At 38.5% G+C, this 22969-nt stretch overlaps 1 protein-coding gene and 1 long non-coding RNA gene across 2 annotated transcripts; both read right to left on the reverse strand.

Annotated features, from left to right (window-relative positions):
- Positions 1 to 1930: 1930 nt before the first annotated feature.
- On the reverse strand, positions 1931 to 3272 carry LOC133709524 (uncharacterized). The gene is made up of 3 exons (XR_009846313.1): positions 3213 to 3272; positions 2210 to 2305; positions 1931 to 2029 (listed from the first exon to the last, which is right to left on the reverse strand). It is a non-coding gene; the product is annotated as an uncharacterized LOC133709524 (long non-coding RNA).
- A 13610-nt stretch (positions 3273 to 16882) lies between these two features.
- LOC133711802 (cyclic nucleotide-gated ion channel 1-like) lies at positions 16883 to 18312 on the reverse strand. The gene is made up of 4 exons (XM_062137895.1): positions 18178 to 18312; positions 17333 to 17783; positions 17046 to 17240; positions 16883 to 16936 (listed from the first exon to the last, which is right to left on the reverse strand). The coding sequence occupies exons 1-4, from the start codon at positions 18216 to 18218 to the stop codon at positions 16883 to 16885; spliced, it is 741 nt and encodes a 246-aa protein (XP_061993879.1). The 5' UTR covers positions 18219 to 18312.
- Between the last annotated feature and the right edge of the window lie 4657 nt (positions 18313 to 22969).

A 22969-nucleotide genomic window follows, 5' to 3' on the forward strand; every position in this document is an offset into this window, starting at 1 on the left:
TAAAATAAATTATTTTTTTCTTCTCAAAATATGGCTCAATTTAAAAGACTCATTTCCTAATATGGCAGATTGAAATAATTTTCTACACTTCCATAGTTTTATACATATAACACATGTAATAGAAAATAACAAAAATAAAATATAAATTTTAGGGCCGGGTTAGGGCCGGGCCGGGCCTAGCCCTTACGGGTTCAATCGGGTCGGGCCGTAGGGTAGGGCCGGGCTTTATTTGTGTGACCCATACCCTACCCTAAATAAAAAAGGGTCGGGCCGGCCCGCCCTAATGGAAGGGCCGGGCGGGCTTAGGGCCCAAGGGCCATATGATGAGGCCTAGTCATGGACATGTGATGTAATTTGTTTAATATTTCTTGTTCTGATAAATTATCAATATTCCATTCGTACGTTTTATCAGAAGAGACTGAAAACTGATTACTAGGATAATTAGTGGGTTGAATATCTAATGGTAAATGGCGTTCTGTCCAATTTTTGAAATGCCGTTTTTTTGGGTGAACTATCCTATGTAATTGGAGTTCTTGAAATGTTTGATTTATCTGAGAAATGGTATCAGAATCATTATCAGAGGAGGAGTCTGAGGAGGATTCGTGGGTATGGATGACTGCAATTCTACTGGGTTCAGCTTTGAGTTCTCTGAGCATTTGCTCAATTTTTTGTGTAGTGGAATGGGCTTGAGATTAGGTTTATTTATTTCTCCAAAGTGGATTAAAGGTGTCTCTGATCGTGGTTGGGGTAGAATGCTTACTTTTGAAAAAATGTTATCTACTTTTGTTTAGGGCTGGGCATTTAAGCCCAAAAACCCGTAAACCCAGACCGGCCTGTCAAGGCCCGACCCGTACGGTCCGGGCCCATTTTTTTTATTATCAAAACGGTTCGGGCCGGGCCTTAACTTTCAAAATACGGTTCGGGCCCGGGCCTGCACTTTCAGAAATTAAAAAGCCCGTCAGGCCCGTTTTACATAAAAAGAGACATGTGTCTATATTATTGGCTATAAAATAGGGCTCATACTTTTATATTGTAGACCTCCCCACACCAAATCATTCTCTCTAATATTAATTCCTCACCCTACTCTCTCTCTCTCTCCTCTCTTCTCTTTTCTGTCAGCCGCATAACTCCATTTCTCTCTTCTTCTTCCTTTTGGTTACAGAACTCCATTTTTCTCTCTTCTTGAAACTTCTCATCTTTGAAATCCAGAACCTTTCTCAAGGCCACCATCTCACCACTACTACAAAAAAAGCATTTAAGGACGTTCGAAAAACGTCTTTAAAAACTTTAGATAACACACAAAAAAAACGTCATCTATCAAGGAGTCATTGTAAGTCATTTTTTAGGACGTTTAAAAAACGTCCTAAAATGTCTATTAGGACACTTAAAAAACGTCCTTGTAGCTCTAAAAGAATGTCATCTAATGTCTACTAAGACGTCACAAAAGCGTCCTTAAAACTCAAAAAAACGTCATGTAAAGTTTACTAGGACACATTTTAAGTGTCCTTAAATCTTCAAAAAAATGTCCTCAAATATTTACTAGGAAATTTTGGAAATGTCCTCTTAGCTAAAAAAGATGTCATTGTACATATTGGAGGACTAGCAAAAGATGTCTTTATAAGGTAAAAAAGCTGTCATATATTACATACGAGGACACGCAATGTGTGTCCTTAAATTAAAAAAAAAACGTCATTGTAGACATTATATGATTTAAAAAAAAAAGGGCAAATTAATGTCCTCCATTAACTATCAGAACACACTATTTTTGTCATGGAGATTCCAAGCAATGTGTACAAATTATCCCAAGACTCGTGGCATCCAAAATACATATTGCCAACCGCAAGTCTTGGTGAGATTAGATTACATGTACTTCTAGTGCTTACAAGAACAAAAACTCAGCTTAATATGTACTTTGCAAAATATACCAACCAAACTATTCTACATCATCTTGGAGTAATGTTTCAACAAGGTCAGCCCACTCTACTCGAACATCATCTATCTCTTCTTGATTGTAACTTTGGTTGTTGAACTGCAACAACAATCAATATAAAGCAATAAATTTCCTTTTATTATTTGTTTCCACAAGTAATACCAGCAAGCATGTACAATATATATATATAGTCTTGTTATTTTTACCAAAACTAGCATAGAAACAATTTTTAATTGCAATAGGAATTATGCTAGCTATTCTGATCATTTAAGAGCTAACCTTGCTTCTTGTTAATATGGTTGGATCCTCAATGATTGCTTTCATGAACTTCATTACATAATATCCACATTCCACTTTTCCAGGTTGAGTAGGACACTACAAAGTTCAGTTAAGTAAATCGTAATAAGTAAGCATATCATTAATGGAACATCTCCTGTCAATTGATCATTCCACATATAAGCAACAAACTATATAAATCAATTATATAACATGGTCCTTGCATATTTTGGCATTTATTATCCATCTGATCACATTTGCATTTGCTCACAATAACAATAATAGATTCAACAGTCAGGTGCTATAACGACACATTTAAAACTGAAAGAAACAAGCATTTGAAGAGAGAGAGAGAGAGAGAGAGAGAGAGGTGTATTAGTCTAAGGCACTTCAGCTTAAAAACTGAACTGAAACTGCAACAGTCAATGTAGAGGTCATAATTTGAACAGATTACCTATATGATTTTCCAAATAGCATTTTTTCGATTCCTTCCTTTTTGGGCATTAAACATCCTTAGAGCACTGCACACGTGTATATGAACACAATCCCACAATCCAAACACGGACAACGAATCTAGTTAGGATCACTTGCATGACGACTAACAAAATCTAAGAACATGTCAACCCCGACCTCATACTCAGGTGATCTCCAATCCATTTTGATCCAAGCTCTATTCATTCTAAGACAAGTAATGAACAAACTAATTATTAAGACCAACTCTAACTCTTAGTAGTAAGGGGATCAATACATGCTGCAGAGTTATGACTATTTTACCTTTTCATTTGACCAAGTTTTGAATGATTATAATCTATTACATATATATCAGAAAACAACATATATGAAATGGCAGAAAGTACATTCAAGTAAGGCAAAAATAAGGGATGCAATATCAACTATGTACAATATATATTGAATTCTTCTAATATTAAAGATTATATAAGCCAATCAGGTAAACTGTATATATAGTATATTGAATTAGTACATATAGTATATTAAATTAGCATACCTTTCCAATCCAATCAAAGTTTGCTCCAGAAAATGTTATGGAAAGATTCTCGTAATCTAAGTTCTTCTTAATGCCACCGACCTGTTATCATAAGCAACAAGACTAATCATAATCTTACTATATTACATTCAAGAACAATAAGGCCATAAACAAGTGTACAGAACTTATCTATTTACAAAAATAGTAGTAAAATTTACATGTATGGACGTACTTCCTTTTTTGGGCAAAAGCAACTCAGAACCTTCTCTATAATGTCATGTGTTCTGAAAACTTAATCAAGGATAGTTAATTAGGAAATCTTCTCGAGGTTGATTCAAATGAGGAGGAATCTCCTCGATGAAGATTTAAGTGAGTAGAAATCTCCTTGAGCTTGATATAAGTAAGGAGAAAGCTGAAAGCTCTTCGAGAAAGATTCGAGTGAGATGAAACCTCCTCGAGAAAAATCCTAGTGAGGTGCAATCCCTTCTAGGCTGATCCTAGTAGAAGAAAAAAATCTCTTTAGACCTCATCCTGTTTTATTGGATTCAAAAGAAACTCTTCGAGGAGAAATCTTCTCGAGAGAGATCCGAGTGAGGGGAAATCTTCTTGAGGTTGATTCAAATGAGGAGAAATTTCCCTGATATAGATCCTAGTGAGGAGAAATCTCCTAGAGCTTTTAAGTAAGGAGAAATCTCTTCGATGAGGCAAGGTATCTAAGATGAGGCAGCTGCATGCACCAATTAATGCTCACGTTGATAAGGAAACCTCATGCTGTCACTACAAAAGACTTGCTTCCTTTGTACTTGTTTATTTTTGGCCAAAAGCTAGCTCAAATTTTCAGTATCCTAGCATGAAATGTGAAGCATGACATTTTGACTTAAAAACACAACAAGACCTGAGAGTGCATTCTTATTTCCCATATTTTCATGAACCTTACTTCTTTAGTTATATATATACAACAAACTAGTTGGACCATTCATAGAGGAAAAAAAAATAACAAATCCCAAACTCCATAAGAAATATAACAGCCAGTAGCTTAACCAGGCTTACAGCAATAAAAAGAAAAGCATGAAGAAAACACTCCTATCTCTTTCAACATACTATTTGGGCCGTCTCGCAAGGGATGCATATATAGTACATAAAATGAAAGCGTTTCTTGAGTATGTATCCCCAGTCAAAATTTACACCTCAATCAAACTCCAAGAAAGGAACCTATGTAACAAAATAACAAAATTCAAACCTTACACAAAACTCCATGCTGAATATGTCTACTTTAAATCAAGGAACCCCATTGCACAAAATAACAAATCCCTAAACTCTATTCCATAAGATTGCTATCTTATAATTGATATTGAAACTGAAATGTTGTCCTAGAAGCAGTGAAATTTAACATGATGACTGTAAATTTTCTAAATGGATCATCTCAGAATAGAAGAAGAAAAGAAAATGTCTTTAGCTGCCATATTTCCATGAGAAGAGAAGACACTTACCAAGATGCAATTTCAAAATTGATCTCACAAACTACTTCATCTTTCTACGCGTGTTCACCAGTTCTCAACAATCAAGTCATCTGTAGATATTAATTGCAGAGTCAATATCAATTCCCAAACAAACAAAACAGTAATGAAATTTAATAAAACCTAAAACGAAGATGGAGAAAAGTAAAAACAAACTCAAAATACCCAATCCAAATCATGAATAAATCCAAGAGATAAACAACCCAGAAATAGATTCAAGGCAATTACTTAAACAATAGAGAAATTGGGAACTCGGTACCTGACGATAACTTTACCTACTCAAAACGGAGGTAACCCGGAGGCTTGGATAATCGGTGTTCGTATGATCAGAGAGGAACACAAGTTTTTTTCTTTTCTGCTCGCAAATATGAATGTTAGGTTTGCTAAAGTGAATAGGATTAGAGGGAAAGTGAATTTGGTATATTGCCATTTGGGTACAAATCTCAAGTGTTGCAGAGAGAAGATTTGGGGATACTCAAAAATTGTAGAGGGAAACTTTAGATGAACAGGGAACATTTGGCGCTGAGAAGTTTTCAAAACTTTTAGATATGTAGGGGGAATCGAACTCTAGACCTCAAGCCTAGTGAGATATCAGCGTGTTTTGCTCATTTTAAATGTTTCAAGACTATCATTACTTTGTCCTTATACATATATAAGGACGTTGACTTTGGTTCAAGGAGTGAGAGCCTTTGCTTTAACCATAGGGCAAATAGCCTATCATGTCGTTGTAGACATGTAAAGACATTTTTCAAATTATGTGTCCTTGTAAAAATTAAGTGGGTGTCCCGAATCAAGATTTCTGTAGTAGTGCACCGATCTCATCGCCCCGTCTTCCCTCGTCCCCTACCTTTCGCTTTGGCTCGCTCAAAATTTCAGAACCTCTTTCTCTCTCCAACTAGATCATCCCCTTCCATGGATCCCACGGTCCGCTCTTCCTCTCCTGCCCGCCGTGGAAACGCAGTCCGCTACTCGTGACCCAACTCAGCACCCCCCGATCAAGATATTTCTTCATCGGGAACTTGGGGGACTCCATACGGGCACAATATCTGCCAAACCTTGTGCCAGAACTTATCAAGTCCCCATCCAAGAAACATCTTGAACGAGAACTTGGGGGACTTGTACATACCAGTAAATACTTGACTGTCACAAGGTTTGGTACTACCACCAAGACCTCGCAAGACCACCTACATGCCAAACCATGGGTCGAGGCTAGCACCCAGCTGGACGGCGCTCACAATGCTCGGCACTTGGGACAATACGGGTCACTACTCTCCCCAGTGCGACTAGTCAAGGTACAGACCAGAAGGCTGTATTAGCTTGCAACCTGCGGACCTGCATCCCACATCGAAGAGATGGGAAACCTCTTTCCCATGCTCAAGTATATAAGCTAAACTCAACCACATTCATAAGGGTAATAACTCCTCCTCTATTACTGTTACTCTATCAAATTACTTACGTAGCCTGACTTCAGCATCAAAGAGGTATAAACCGTCTGGTACGGTCTATACCCCTGACGTTGTGTGTTATGTGACAGGGCCTCGGAGGTATCTCGGTATCTGACCAACGGGTATAGCATTCGGTGTGATAGTCCTTGGGAAATCACCAGAAACATTAACTCTGGTGCATCTGATCACATAACTAATCAGTCATCTATATTACATGATTTAAAAAAAATATCCTAACCTTCCCATGTTTCTGTTGCTAATGGTCTAGGTGTTCCAGTACTTGGTAAAGGAAAATTAAAGTTGCTTTCTAATACCATAGAGTCCTTTGTACTTGCATTTTCTTTCTAACTCTTGTCTGTCAGTAGGATAACCAAATCCCTAAATTGTCTTGTAATTTTCTCTGAAAATCATGTTGTGTTTCAGGACCGAACTACCAAGAAGATGATTGGTGAAGGGTTCTTCCTAAACAGATTATACTATCTGTCAAAATCTTTTGCAGTTCCTCAAGCTTTTTGTGTAAATTCAAGTCTAGTTGTAAATGAGCAGCTGTGGCACCAGCGCCTTGCCCATCCTTCGAAGCAAGTTTTGTCTACTCTTTTTCCAAACTTTTGTAAAGCTGCTCATTAGTGTGAAATTTGTGTTCCATCCAAATTTGCAAGACTACCTTTTAGTGTATCCCAGTCTAGAGCAAGCAAGTGTTTTGAGTTGGTTCACTCCGATATTTAGGGACCAGCTCCAGTTGAGTCAATTGATGGATACAAGTATTATGCTGTGTTCATTGATGACTTCTCTAGAGTAACTTGGTTGTTTTTGTTAAAGTTCAAAAGTGAATTAATGTCAGTTTTCAAAGATTTTCACAACATTGTTGTTAACTAGTTTTCTTCTAAGATCCATGTTTTGAGGTCAGATAATGGGGCTGAATACACATCTAACACTATGTCTGAATACTTGAGTTCTCATGGTATCCTTCATGAGACAAGTTGTATTGGTACTCCTGAACAGAATGGAATTGCCGAGAGGAAAAATAGAGATTTGCTTGAGAAGGTGTTCCAAATGAATGTTCCCAAAGTCTTCTGATCACAAGATGTTCTTACTACAACTTGTATCATCAATAGATTGCCTAGCAGAGTGTTGAACTCCAAATCACCTTGGGAAACTCTAAAGGGCAAGAAAATTGATATATCTCGCCTCAAGGTCTTTGGTTGTATCTGTTTTGCTCGTGTTCAGACAATTTACAGAGACAAACTTGATCCCCATGTTGATAAATGTGTTTTTATGGGATATTCTTCAACTCAGAAGGGTTACAGGTGCTATAACCCAAAAACCAAAAAAAATGTTTGTTTCTCGTGATGTTAAATTTGATGAGGCTACACCATTCTTTCAGAAGCCATTGAGTTTTGAAATTATGAGGGAGCTTGCTGTTGGTGAATTTCCTTTACCAACACCAATTGAACTTGGTGATCAAAACACTTCTATCTCAAATACTTCAGAAGTAACTAATTTCAGAGATGGTGTAGCACCAACCGTTCCAGAAGTTTGCAATTCTGAACCTTATGTTGAAGATCAGGACCAAGTTCATCATGTAGTGCCTAGATGCAATCCTACATGTACCAGAAGAAATCCTCCTTCCAGACTAAAACACTATGTGACTTATGTCACTAGACATCCTATGGCTAACTTTGTCTGCTACAACAAAGTCCCTCTTGGTCACAAAGCTTTTCTCAATCACTTGTCCAATGTTAATGATCCGGGAACATTTCAGGAAGCTCTTCAATTTCCTGAATGGAGAGCTGCCATGGAAGATGAACTCAAAGCCCTTGCTGACAATGGCACTTGGAGCATGGTGCCTCTTCCAAAAGGCAAGAAAGTACTAGGAAGCAGGTGGATCTATAAAACTAAGTCTCTGTCAGATGGATCAATTGAGAGATGCAAAGCATGATTAGTGGCTCAAGGATTTACTCAAACATATGGCGTTGATTACAAAGAGACTTTTGCACCAATAGCTAAGATGAACATTGTAAGAGTCCTGCTATCTGTTGCCGTTAATCAGTCATGGCCTTTGAATTGTATCAAATGGACGTGCTGTCTTGCATGGAAACCTTGAAGAAGAAGTTTATATGAAGCTTCCCCCATGCCATCCTCAAGGAATTGAATCACACTTGGTGTGAAGGTTACACAAAGCTATCTATGGACTCAAGCAGTCCCCTAGGGCTTGGTACTCCAAACTGAGTTATGTACTTCTTACAGCTAGCTTTGAAAGGATCTACTCAGAGTGGGAATTGCAAGAACCTTGGTAGTTCTCATTTATGTTGTTGATTTGATCATCACAGGGGACAACTCGAACGAGATTGTATCTCTCAAAGCTGACTTGAGGGATAGATTTGCCATCAAAGATTTAGGCATTTTGAAATATATTATGGGAATTGAGGTTGCAACTTCTAGAAAGGGGTTATTTTTAAACCAACGAAAAATACACTATTGATCTCTTAGAGGATGCTAGAATGACTGATTACTAATCATCAAAAACTCCGTTAGATGTGAAGATGAAGTTAACTGATAAAGGGTGATCCTTTGTCTAACATCAGCTCTTATCAGAGATTGGTGGGAAAATTGATTTATCTCACCATCACCAGACCAAACATTGCATTTGCAGTGAGTCTGGTTAACCAATTCATGCATGCCCCTACAACTGAACACCTCAAGCTTATCACCAAAGCGCTATCTCAAAGGTTCAGTTGGTAGAGCAATTCACATGAAGAAGCATAATCACTGTGAAATTCTTGGCTATACTGGTGCTGATTGGACAGGGAATGCACTTGATCGAAAATCAACCACAGGATATTACACGTTTGTTGGGGGTAATGCTGTCACATGAAAAAGCAAGAAACAAGCTGTGGTTGCAAAGTCTAGTGCTGAAGCTGAGTATCGAGCTATGGAGCCTGTGAACTTATCTGGTTAAAAGCTCTCCTCTCAGAGTTAGGGTTCAAGAGAAATTGTCCCATGTCCATGTATTGTGATAACCAGACTGCTATGCATATTGCGGCTAACCCCGTGTTTCATGAATGGACTAAGCATATAGAGGTTGATTGTCACTTTCTCAGAGATCAAGTCCATTCTAATGTGATTCCTGGCAGCCAAGATCAAATCGCAGACATCTTCACGAAAGCTCTCCCCACTACTCAATTTCACAGATTTCTCTCCAAGCTTGGATCAGTCAATCTGCTTGATCCAGCTTGAGGGGGCATGTTGAATTGTGTTATCTAGTCATTAATGGTTGTATCTGCCTTCTTCTTCTAGCTATGCAGGGATGTGGCTACAACCTCTGACACGTTATCTTTCCCTTGATTTAAGGGATTAGATATGGCTGCCTTGTAATTAGAATTGGTTCAGCTTAGATTGTGGAGGAGATGGCTGCAAGTTGCCTGTTAGCTTCTCGTTCAACCTTCCTCTCTCTATGTTAGATGTGGTGTTAGCTCAATGGTTAGAGCACCATGGGGGTAGGAGTGAAATCCTTTGATCATCTTTTTTTTATTAAAATAAAAAAATAAAAACAACTTTCCTCTCTCTATAGAGTCAGGCCCTCTTTTGTACATTTATTAATCAAATTAAATAAACAAAGAAAATTTACTCTCTCAAAAATTCTTCATTGAAGAATTGAAAGGAACTTAATTCTATTACAAAATGACTTGACACTAATTCTACTAGTGCACTAATCAGTTCCTACAAAGCACTTGCACCCGAGAGAATCTCACATACACAACGTACAGTATTTTTTTTTTTTTTGGGCCAGATAGAGGGATAAGAGAGCAATGAACCTCCTTAGCGCCTCAAAATTTATTTAAAGAAAGATAAAAGAGATACAAGGAGAGGGGGACTAAGCCAATACGTCCCACACAAGGTACAATGTTTATTATAAAGCAGGTACAGTTGACCCAATCTCGCACACAATATGGGACATTTCAGTTGTTTGAATCTTGAATATCTGTTTTCTCATCCCCGCCCTCTGTGCCTGGCCGTGGAGTAGGATTAATGCGGTTACGACGATTCATTGATGTTCCTCTTGATATAGAACGTTCCACCTCCACCAGATGGCTGGAACTATTGTAATTCCCTTGGAACTTGTACACGGAGAATACATTTTTCAAGTCCTTGGCAGTGAGAACAAAGCCTTCTACTTCTGAAAGGCATTTTGCATTTTCGGTCAAGATAGGAAGGTCTGCATAAGAGACACAGGACATGTCGGGTGGTGATGCCCAACTCAGAAGTTGTTCTTCTCCATAAACATCACTGCTCTCGAGGGACCCATGGATTTTTGATGGGGAACGTATATTTGCTCTTCCAACTTGATGATCAGTTGTAGTAGTAGTAGTAGTAGTAGGACTAGTCGGGTAGATCAACATAATACCTTCCATGATAAAAAGCATGCTATCAAGTGGTTCTCCCATTCGAAAAGCAATTGTTTTCTCAGTGTAGGTCACTGGCTTGAGATAGTGGCAGATCAGTCTCAATCCTCTTTCATCCATATTTTCGAGCCTTTGTACCTGTACACATACACAGTTGCCTCGTTCAAACTTTATATTGCGGCACACTAGTTAATATTGATCAAACACTAGTTAAGATTGATCAATATGGAAGAACAAAATTTAATTGTTAGAAAATCCTAGCTGGAAGAGCCATTTGAGGAACATACTTTCTTTAGCATACTCATGCAGATAGAAAGTTTGAGATCTTTTACGGTATAACAGGGAAGAAGAGAGAACAGGTTCTGTACTTCAGCATTTTTGTCATCTTTCAAGTCTTCTGTTATCTTTTTCATGATCTCTTTCCTCAACTTCTCAGCGTCTTTGCCCAACTTCCCAGGGAGACCATTTTTGTCCATCCATTCTTGTAGTTCTTGCTCTTTCATTTGAACCTTATCAGTTGCCACTTTCTTTTCCTCCGAGGATTGCATACACTCCAATTCATGGTCGATATTATGAGTTTATGACCAAGAATTAAGCTTAAATTTGACGGTGGTCTGCTTCTTAATCTTATAATTATAGATGAAAGTTAGGGAAAGTCTTTACCAACCTGCATATTTCCAATGAGAAAAGCAAATAGCACCAGGCCAATACCAGAAACAAGAATTGCAAAGCAATTTTCCCAAATAAACTCACTTGTATCAATGCCTGTACCATAGTTACTGCAATAAATTTAACAGTTGGGAACAAGAATATGTGAGATACATAATCTTCTTCAAGTTGAATATTATCATCTGGGAAAAAAATAAAAGAGAACCAATTGGCCTTACCTTAGATTTTTAAGTCCCCACCACACAAAGTAAAATAACTTTTCGCGGAATCTTGTAGGTCCTGTGTAGCCGGCTTGAACTGTCTTCAGAAATGATCCAAACTCAAATAAATCTTCTCCCGTTGCATTTAGAGGTAAGTTGCATGAATGTTCTCACCATTGATTTGAGATAGAGGAGAGTCATCACATTGGAAAGTGACATTTCCTTCCAAGGCCATGTTCTAACTGTTGGCATGAGTCATGCCATGTAATTAGGATTGTGAATATTGTGTATTATTAGGATTATTCTGTTGTAATTAGTTTCCTAATAGGTCTTGATGTATCTTGTATATATACTTCGTTCTTGGAGAAGGTAAATTATATCAGAAAATTCTCAATCTCTTATTCCTTTGTTCTGTTTGACTTGGTATCAGAGCCGAGATCCATTCGGACTCGGTTTGTTCTTTCCGCTGCGAATATAGGGTTCTTTTGATTCGGTCCTTTTTTGATTTGGTTGAATTGGTTCTTTTGGTCGGTTGATTCTCTTGCCTTGGTTCTTTTTGTCGAATTGGTTCCTTTGCTTCTGCAAGTCGTGAATTGGTTCTTTTGCTTCTACAAGTTGATTTCATCCTTTGTCCATCAGTTCATCCTTTTTGTTCTTGTGTCCGTCCATATCCATCCTGGTTCTTTGGTATTCTTTTTGTTACAATTTGTAGGGTCTGAAAAAAAAAAAAAAAAAAAAAAAGATGGTGGATTTGACTCTTACCGACGGGAATACTGGAGGATCTCATAATGGAGAGGTGAACTCTGTGGCCCATGAGGTTGTGATTGTTCAGAATGTGACAGATAATTCAAGTTTTGGTGTAAAGCTCGATGACACCAATTATCAGTTATGGTAGAGGCTTATGAAGATCCATATTCAGGGGATTGGAAAGTGGAGTTATGTTACCGGTAGTGTAGCAAGACCTGTTGCAGGACCAAAAGCCGATGAATGGGATACGACAAATACTAATGTGATGGGAATTCTTCTCAAGGCTATGGCTCCGGAGGTAATGAGATTGTTTGCTAACTATGATTCTCCCAAAGCCATTTGGGATTCTGTTGCTGCTACATATTATGATGGGAGTGACTTTGCTCGTGTTCATGAATTGAATGTCAAAGCTTTCAAAATAACTCAGAGTGGACAGCCTGTTGCAACCTTTTATGCGAATTTGAAGACAATTTGGCAGGAGCTTGATCAGAGAAACCCTAATCCTATGACTTGTGAAGTTGATATTAATTCCTATCGGACTGAGCAGGACAAGATGTGTGTCCATATTTTTCTTGTTGGCCTGGACCCTCACTTTGAAGGGGCAAAGAATGAGTTATTGCGTCTTGCAACTCCACCTACATTGGAACAAGCTTTTGCCTATATCCGAAGAGATGAAGGTAATAAGGCTGCCGCTCAGAACCTTCATACTGAAATTTCTGGTTTAGCAATCCGTGCTACACCTCCACCTCAACCTCAGATTGGGAATTCTACCCTAGTTCCATCTCAGAGTCAGTCTCAGCCACGGAATCAGGGATATCAGCAGAACCAGAATTATAATCAAATGGCTTGCAACTATTGCAAGGAAGTTGGCCATTTCAAGAATCAATGTCCTAAGCTGCGAAGGTTTAATTACAACAACTCTGGTTGGAGAGGAGGCAATAATACTGGAGGACGTGGAGGACGTGGTGGTGGTCAAAGAGGCAAAGCGGCAGTCCAATTGGTGCCAGAACCTGACTTCTACGACATTGCAGGGCAAGATCCCTCACAGGGTAATGTTTCCTTGACTAAGGGAACTCGAGGTAAAATTGGTGTTGCTTTACATGTTTCTGACTTTACTGGTAGTGATACATGGATAATTGATTCTGGTGCGTCTGACCATATGACCTATGATAAGTCATTCTTTATGTCTATGTCATCCCCTTCTATATCCCATGTTTCTAATGCGAATGGTGCGTCTTTTCCAGTCTTAGGTATTGGGTCTGTTCAGGTTACACCATCCATTGTATTGCATGATGTGCTTTATGTACCCTCATTGTCTCATCATCTTTTGTCTGTATCCCAGTTGGGGTCACAAAATAAATGCTCTGTAACCTTTTATCCAATGTATGTTATTTTTCAGAATCTGTGCACCAGGGTGATCATGGGCAAGGGAGACCTGAGGGGGAGACTGTTTCACTTGGATTGCATGTACGCAGAGCCAACACAAGCACTGGAACAACCTTTAGCCCTGACATTGAATTCTGACAGATTAAGTGAGCTATGGTTGTGGCATAGGCGTTTGGGTCATCCATCTTTTGGAGTTATGAAGAAGTCCATGCCTTCATTGTTTCTGGGAGTTAGTGAGTCTAGCCTACATTGTGAAACTTGTGCTTTGGCTAAGAGTCATAGGTCTAGTTATCCTTCGAGTTTTCATTCTAGTACTATGCCTTTTGAGTTAATTCATTCAGATGTATGGGGTCCTTCTAAACATTCTACCCTTTCTGGAATGCGATATTTTGTGTTATTCATTGATGACTTTACTCGATTATCCTGGGTGGTTTTACTTAAGTCCAAAGATTCTGTTTTCTCTGCTTTTACAGCATTCCATAAGCTTGTTCGTACTCAATATGATGCTCATGTTAAGGTCTTTCGTTCCGATAATGGGGGTGAGTTTGTCAATCTTTCATTTCATGAATATTTCCAACACCATGGCATCATACATCAAACTTCATGCCCACAGACACCTGAGCAAAATGGGGTGTCTGAACGGAAAAATCGTCATCTTCTGGACATGGCTCGGTCTCTTCTACTTAGTGCTAACATGCCCAAGTATCTTTGGGGAGAGGCCGTATTGTGTGCTTCTCATCTAATCAATCGTCTTCCGTCTGTCCCTCTTCAAGGTCGTGTCCCACTTGAGGTCCTGTCTAACTATGTTTCTATTCCATCTTCTAATACTCTTCCTGCTCGTGTCTTTGGTTGTATTGCTTATGTTCATCTATATAAGAATCAGAGGTCAAAGTTGGATGCTAGAGCCCTTAAGTGTGTGTTTGTGGGGTATGGTTCTCATCAGAAAGGTTACAATGTTATCATCCTCAATCCCAGAAGTTTTATATCACCATAGATGTTACGTTCAGTGAAGATGCATGTTATTTTTTGCCTCCTGTGACTCCTCGTCAGGGGGAGAAGTCGTGTTATTATGAAGATTTGTTTAGTGGGCAAGATGGGAGACTAGCATCCGAGTTCTCAAGGCTGGAGTGTTTTGGAACGGAACTTGAAAAAGAGGATAGCAGCCCACCGAATGGAGAAGAGAATTTGGGGAGTAAGCTACTGACCAGTCTACCGGATCAATCTGACCGGTCGGTTGAAGAGGAAGTGTCTGATTCTGTTTCCGATGAAATTCCCGATGTCACCAATGCCGTTTTGAACAGTTCTTCTGTCTCTCCCTCACCTTCAGTGGTCTCGCCTGCTCAATCATCACCCGAGGTATGTTCTAATCCTTCTTTATCTAATACTCCTTCTGTGTCAACTAGTGTTCCTTCTTCTGTGTTAGATATTGTTCCCACCAAAACTCTGCCTAGTCGTTCCACCCGTGGTCAGCCCCCGAAGCACTATCAACCTACTCTAAATGCCAAAGCTAAATACCCCGTTGCTAATTATGTGTCGACCCATAGGCTGTCTAAACCGTATGTAGCCTTTGTGAATCAATTATCTTCTGTGTCTCTCCCTAGTAAAGTGCAGGATGCAATGAGGGATGAGAAGTGGATGCAAGCAATGACAGTCGAAATGGATGCTCTTGAGAAGAATTGTACGTGGGAGCTAGTATCATTACCACCCGGGAAGAAGACAGTTGGTTGTCGGTGGGTGTATACTGTGAAACACAATTCAGATGGATCGGTGGACAGGTACAAGGCAAGACTAGTGGCTAAAGGCTATACTCAGAAGTATGGAGTGGATTATGATGAGACATTTGCACCAGTGGCCAAAATTAACACAATTCGGGTACTTCTTTCGTTAGCTGCTAATCTTGATTGGCCTTTACAACAGTTTGATGTTAAGAATGCATTCTTGCATGGTGATTTGCATGAAGAGGTTTATATGGATTTGCCTCCTGGATATGGTACTTCTACTGGAGAGCAGGTGGTGTGCAGATTGAAAAAATCTCTTTATGGTTTGAAGCAGTCTCCCAGAGCTTGGTTTGGCAGGTTCACCAAGTTCATGAAGAAAATTGGCTACCGGCAAAGCAATTCAGATCACACCTTGTTCCTTAAACATCGGTGTGGTAAAGTGACTACCTTGATTATTTATGTTGATGACATGGTTGTGACAGGTGATGACTTTGAGGAGATTCAAAGGTTACAAGGTCAGTTATCTTTAGAATTTGAGATGAAAGATTTGGGTAATTTGAAATATTTCTTGGGAATTGAAGTTGCTCGTGGGAAGGATTGTATTGTGTTGAGTCAGAGGAAGTATGTTCTCGACTTGCTAGCAGAAACAGGTATGCTTGACTGTCAACCTGTTGATACTCCTATTGAGCAAAACCATCGGTTAGCAGAGTACTTGGATCAAGTACCTACGAATAAAGCAAGATACCAGAGGTTAGTTGGCCGGTTGATTTATTTATCCCACACTAGACCAGATTTAGCCTATGCTGTACGTTAGTGTGGTGATCAGTCAGTTTATGCATAATCCCAGTAAGACTCATATGGATGCTGTATTTCGTATTTTGCGGTATTTAAAGTCTGCTCCAAGGAAGGGATTACTCTTTTCAAAACACAGTCACTTGGATGTTTCCGGGTACACAGACGCGGAATGGGCAGGTAATATTACAGATCGCAGGTCTACTTCGGGCTACTTCACATTTGTGGGTGGTAACTTGGTTACTTGGAAGAGCAAGAAACAAAAGGTGGTGGCTCGTTCTAGTGCAGAAGCAGAGTATAGAGGAATGACCCGAGGACTTTGTGAGTTGTTGTGGTTGAGAAATTTGTTGAGGGATTTGGGGTTCAGGCAGGAAAAGGCTATGCCGCTTTATTGTGATAATAAGGCTGCAATTGAAATTGCTCACAATCCTGTTCAGCATGATCGCACGAAGCATGTGGAGGTAGATCGACACTTCATTGAAGAGAAGCTGGATGGACAGATCATTATGTTTCCTTTCGTTCCTACTAAAGAACAGTTGGCGGATATTCTTACAAAGGTTCTCTCGAGTAAAGCCTTCTATGACTCACTTGACAAGTTGGGCATCCGTGATCTGTATGCACCAACTTGAGGGGGAGTGTTGGCGTGAGTCATGCCATGTAATTAGGATTGTGAATATTGTGTATTATTAGGATTATTCTGTTGTAATTAGTTTCCTAATAGGTCTTGATGTATCTTGTATGTATACTCCGTTCTTGGAGAAGGTAAATTATATCAGAAAATTCTCAATCTCTTATTCCTTTGTTCTGTTTGACTCTAACATACTGCCTCGATTTGAACAGAACTAAAGTACCAAAAGGCTCCAATTACCTAAAGTTAACAAAGAGTTAGTTATTGATACAAGAGAAGAAACCTAGCCAAGAAAATGAAATTGCAAACCAAAAAGGATGAGAAACTGTGTATTTAAATTTTAACTTACATGACTTGAGAGGATGTACATAAAAAAATAGAATGCAGCTTTGACCCACATGCTACTATTTTTTCTAAACAGCTTAGACGAGGTGAAGATCCGATACATTCTTGGAACATATTGTGCGAGAAGCATGTAATTCAAAGTCATTTTGTTCTCTGAAAATCCATAATTGGGAGCATAAAAGAGAGCTAATATTAGCACCTGTGTGGACAAAATAAACAACAAGAGTTAGAAATCCTCCATTAATTAATCACCGCACTGAAAAAAAATAATGTCTAATTTCTGTTACATACGTGAGGAATTGGAAGAATAGCGAAAATGTCAGTTAGGAAAGAGCTCCATGACAACTTCTTAGCTATTGCCTTGGCGTATCCAAACCAGTTGAAGAGATTTGAGTTGCCTCTCTGTACCAGCTTGGGCTTGGACACAGAGGCCACTGCTTTCACAGCTTCACGAAGTTGATACACAATATGAAACAGGAACGTGAAATCTGTGAGTGATCGCGTGATGAGGACTACAGTCCTCAGCCTTTTGTCCGTTCCGAGGCACACTTTATCACGATCAAGAAATGCAATGTAAAAAAACAAAGGATCGATTGAGACTGCAATCATACATGCAAGCACAGATATCTTATTCCAAAATGAAACTGAAAGCAGCATTCTTTCCCATTTCTTCTTTGTTACATTTACTTCTCCGGCTTGCACGTTAGCATTTTCGACAGCATGATCTATATCTTGGTGAGAGCTGATAAAAGAAAAGAAAAAAAAATTATTTTCAGAAAGGGAATCAAGAAACAAAATGGATATACTAACAAAAGGAATTAATGATAGCTCTTTCAAGTAAATATTAAGGATAACACAAAGACTTTCTTGCCTTGAGAAGCAAGCAAGAAAAGATTTTAGAGCATATCTGCACTCCTTTTGAAATCTGTCCTCAAATTTGTACGGGGAAAAAATGACAAAAATAGAGAGAGCTCCTCCGCAAGTAAGACTTATTTGCCAAAACATGTATATACCCAAGGAACATAAGGAAAATATGAGAACTTTTTTGCCCTAAATGGGTTGAGTTATGGGCATCGGCCCCAATAAATTGCGATGAAATCAATGAAAAGAAACAATACTGGATTCATGAAGCTAACCTCATTTCGATGTAGTTTTCCTCCTCCTTTGAGTGATTCATGATGTACGCCTTTTTTTATCCAATATAAAGTCTCCCAAAAGCTTAATAGCCAACCAAGATTCTCAGAGTTACCAGAAGATTCTCAATAATGATCGTGAAAACTGCAGAAGAACTGTAATACCCCGAAAAATCCAAATTAAATTCTGTGGATTTTTAGAAATGATTTCACGATAGTGGGAGCGAGTACGAGGCTCGGAGGAATTGTGGAATTAGTTCGAACGATTAATTTTCGAAAAACGAACGTTATTTAGGGGGTCTCAAAAAGTGACTTTTTATACATTGGGAATTTGGGAAAACTTCCTTCATGAAAGTTGTAGAGGACATTAAACCGAGTGCGTGCATATGTGGTACGTAAAAATCGGAGTTTGTATGCGAAAGTTATAAGCAAAATATGAAAGTTACTGTTTATGGTAGATTGGTATAAATTTGAAATGTTACTGTAGCCAGGTAACTTTTCTTTCTTTTCTCTCTCCTTCCCCCGTGCTCTCTCAGTCTCTCTCTTCTGCAACTCTCTCTTTCTCTCTTCTGCAACCTCCTCTTTCACCACCTCTAGACCACCAAATGGCGAGCTGCGAGCATCGATAGACTCGTCTCTTCCTCCTTATCACGCATGTGGGAGTTGTTTACGACGATTTGGCCGGAAATGTGGAGATCGAAGCCAACATTTTTACTGTAGCAAATTAGTCAACGCCGATTTCCGGCCACCTCCAGTCATAAACCCAGGTCCATTAGAAGCGCCTTAAGCCGCTCTTCATGCTCGCCAAGTCTCATAACCCAGATCGAAGCATGGAGGAAGAAAGCATAATTGGAAAATTTCACTGTACATCGGAGTGCTTAATTGTTCGGCTACTTCAAGGTATTTTCTGACTTTGTCACAGTTGAGAAAGTGATTGGAAATGTTGAGATGATGCTGTGGATGAAATTTGGTGGCCAGAGGAGGTGGTTGACCGCCGCGTTGACCGCCGTTGACCGCCCACTGACCGCCGCTTGTGGCGGCGTATTCGACCATATTTTGAGTTTTTATTATCTAGGTGATGATCTACGCATCCTTACGAGCGTTTTGATATATTACAAGGTCATTTTAGAAAACGTTGATAAATAGTGAATTTATGTTTTGACGTTACTATTTAACGTTTTTACGTTTTATCTTCGGTTTACGATCTGTGAGGATCTGACCATCGGTTTTACTTCAAATTTGGATATGATGATCTTATGACTGTCCCAGTGGCTTTGTGTGGTCATGGGCGAAGATCCGACCGTTGGATCTTCGTATAAATGTAAAACAATGATTCGGAAGGCGATTCGTGAGAATCCGACCGTCAGATTTTCGTATAATTTTATGGAGATGTTTGTTAGAGTGATTCAAGAAGATCTGACCATTGGATCTTTGTGATAATTTTGGAGGATGATCCTAAGGGCGATCCGTGAGGATCCGACCGTTGGATCATCGTATAATTAGGATCCGACCGTTGGATCATCGTATAAATTCGATCTGACCGTTGGATCATCATTAAATTAGAATCCGACCGTTGGATTTCCGTATATGTGTTGTTTATGAATGATTGCTAAGTTAAGATCGTATCTGACTAGGTGATTGACGGTTTGAGTTGGTGGACGATTGTGGATCGTATTTTGAGCTGAATTGAAGACGCAGCGGGATTATCGAGGTGAGTAAACCTCACGTGGTTCATATTACGAACCCAATACAATTAATTGCTTATTTTGTTGCAATCATATGAACTATTGTTGGTATTACTAGACATTCCTGTGTGAATGTCTGTATATATATTATTACGTGAAATAATATGTATTGTTGGAGTTGTGTTGAGTTTATTGTTGAGAAACAATATATTGTGAGAGGTATTGAGTTTATTGTTGAGAAACAATATATTGTGAGAGGTGTTGAGTTTTATTGTTGAGGAACAATAAATTGTTGTGATCTGTGGAGATCACTAGGTCACGAGGTGACCATGGCATCTATTAGTGAATCACGCTCTCGTACCGGGCTGGTGGTTATTAATAGTATTAAATCGTAATCACGTCTGTGGCCGGACGAGTGGTTACGTTCAGTTAGAGCTCTAGTCTGTCTGCCAAATGTGGAGTGACCTTATGAGTGAATTTGAGAGTAACTCATAAGTGTCAATATATATATGGTAACCTTATGAGGGAAATTGAGAGTAACTCATAAGGGTCTATATATATATATGAGTCTGTCTACCAAATGTTGGGAAATCTTATGAGCGAATTTGAGAGTAACTCATAAGTGTCTATATATATATATGAGAGTGAGTGATCTTATGAGCTAAATTGAGAGTAACTCATAAGTGTCTACATATATATATGAGAGTGAGTGATCTTATGAGCTAAATTGAGAGTAACTCATAAGTGTCTATATATATATATGAGAGTGAGAAAGTAACGTGGGTTTGTGGTAGTCTTGAAATCTAATAAATCAACAGTTCTTTCTTGTTTACTCATACTGGCTGTAAAAAGCTTACCGGGTTTTGTGTTGTTGCAACTCCCGGTACACTATTCAAATTGTGTAGCGGGTAATCCTACAGGACAGGAGAACCAGGACGGTGATCGCGCGGTTAGAGCAATTGTTAGAGTTTTACAACAATTGTAAGTTGTGAGGTGTGTTATGCTCATTTGAGCTTTATAATATATTGTGAGAGTGAATTGTAATAATGAACTCGAAGTTTCGAGATTTGGATTTTGTAATTGTAATTATTCAGGTTTCGGATTTGAATTTATCATTCAAAATCCGGGGCGTGACAAGAACAGTAAGAAGCAGGTCAACCCTGCATATCGTTACTTAATTAAATTAAGATTAACCCCTTCAAACAAGGAGACAAGCTAGTGTACTGGTGGGTATGAGATACCCTCATTTACAACTATTTGAATCAAAATTACAACATTGAGAACAAAAGTTATCATATTCATTTACACTATTTACATATAGTTAAACAAAAATTACAACATTGACAACAAATTTGTTCAAAAGCTTGTAAAAATGTCGTAATAGGTGTAATTACCATTATTAGAACTAAGATTACAACATAGACAATGATCGAATTTGTTTAAAAACTTGTAAAATGTCGTAAGAGGTGTAAATACCATTATTAGAACTAAGATTACACAAAGTAGGACTCAAATTACAACTTTGACAACAAAATTTGTTCTCACTTTTGTAAATGTGGGTATGAGATACCCACCACTACACTATAATTTCCCTCAAACAAGTGTCAACATGAACCGTAAACATTAACAAAAAGTTCTGTGAAGTGCAATCTCCGATAAGAATACTTACTTCAGGGAATTAAGCATGCATGAATTGGTATGGAACTGATAGGAGCGTAATTGTACATTATTTATATCAAATTCCTTTATATTTTCATTGTTAGTTCTTGATATTTTCTAGTTATTTATTTTTTTTATATGTTTTGTAGGTATTTTAGAGCAAAGAAGAAGAAAAGAAGCAAAAGAGAGATTGAAAGCCAAAATCAGCAAATCTGCCTGTGCAGATCAGTCAACTTCGACAGAGTACTGAGAGCAGCTCAGAACGATCCAGATAATGATCTTTATATTGATGGAAAGCATCGGATGTCTAGTTTCCAAAGCTTTTTACGGTTCGTGAATATGATTTTTCTAGAAGAAGTTATGACCGATTTAGTAGAAGGAGGTCAGGCTGCTCATGAATCTGAGTCCAAACAAGGAAAGGTTGTCTCCTAGAGCTATAAGGGAAGAAGAATTAAAAGTCCTTCTTTAATTAGAGATCAAATTCCTTAGTTCTTGGAGGAGAAGAAGTCTTGACGCAATAACTATATAAAAAGGAGTCTAGGGCATCATTGTAAACATCTTTGGACGCACAACATCAGTCCATTGCCGCCATCCTCTCCTTCCTCTCTTTTCTTATTTTTATTTCTTTTATGTCTTGCTAATAGTTTTCCATAGTTAGGGGTTGCTTTCAGCCCTAGACATGATGTAATTTATGATATTGGTGTTTATTAATATGTTTCTTGAATTTTGGTTGTTTATTGGTTCATTGGTTTATCATTGATTAATCTTGTATGTCTGTTAGTGGTGGCCAACATTAGTAAGCATGCTAGTTTGTATTGCTATGAATGTGTGTATGATCATCCATGTCTATATGCATTCAAGAGTAGTGATTGAATGACTTGAGACCTGTTCTTATGAACCAATATCTAGGTAGATTAGGACAACATCAGTACCGAAATTGCCTAGCCTTATTCATAATCTTTTTGACCTTAATGACTTCTAGGTGAGAGCTGTGCGAGAACATCACTCTAGGTTCCATTCTAGAAGCTAGGTTAAGTTGAAGACATCATTCTCTTAACATACCAAGTAAGAAAGATTGATAGGCTAAGATCAACACATCATTGACTTAGCTTGGGTAAGGACATCCGAATGAATTGAAACAAGTTGGTAAACATATCATAGGTGTAATCATTGTCTAGTGGTGAGAAGTAGTTCCTAGCTAGCCTTTTATCATTTATTTCAAAACCCTAAAATAAAAACCCAAAAACAATTCTTTATTTTCGTCACTTTCTGTTCTCTGTTTTCTTTTATTTATTTAGTATAGTAAATCAACTCCGATTACCCCCAACTTTTGTGTGAGTCGTTCTTATTGTGTCTAGTTCGTGTCTGTAAATTTTCATAATTTTTCGTTCTGTCTAGATAGGGCTTTTAATTTCGTCTTTATTAGAGGTCAGTTTTAGTGTTTTGTCTGT

This window comes from Rosa rugosa, chromosome 5 (assembly GCF_958449725.1).
Source record: "Rosa rugosa chromosome 5, drRosRugo1.1, whole genome shotgun sequence".
Lineage (NCBI taxonomy): Eukaryota > Viridiplantae > Streptophyta > Magnoliopsida > Rosales > Rosaceae > Rosa > Rosa rugosa.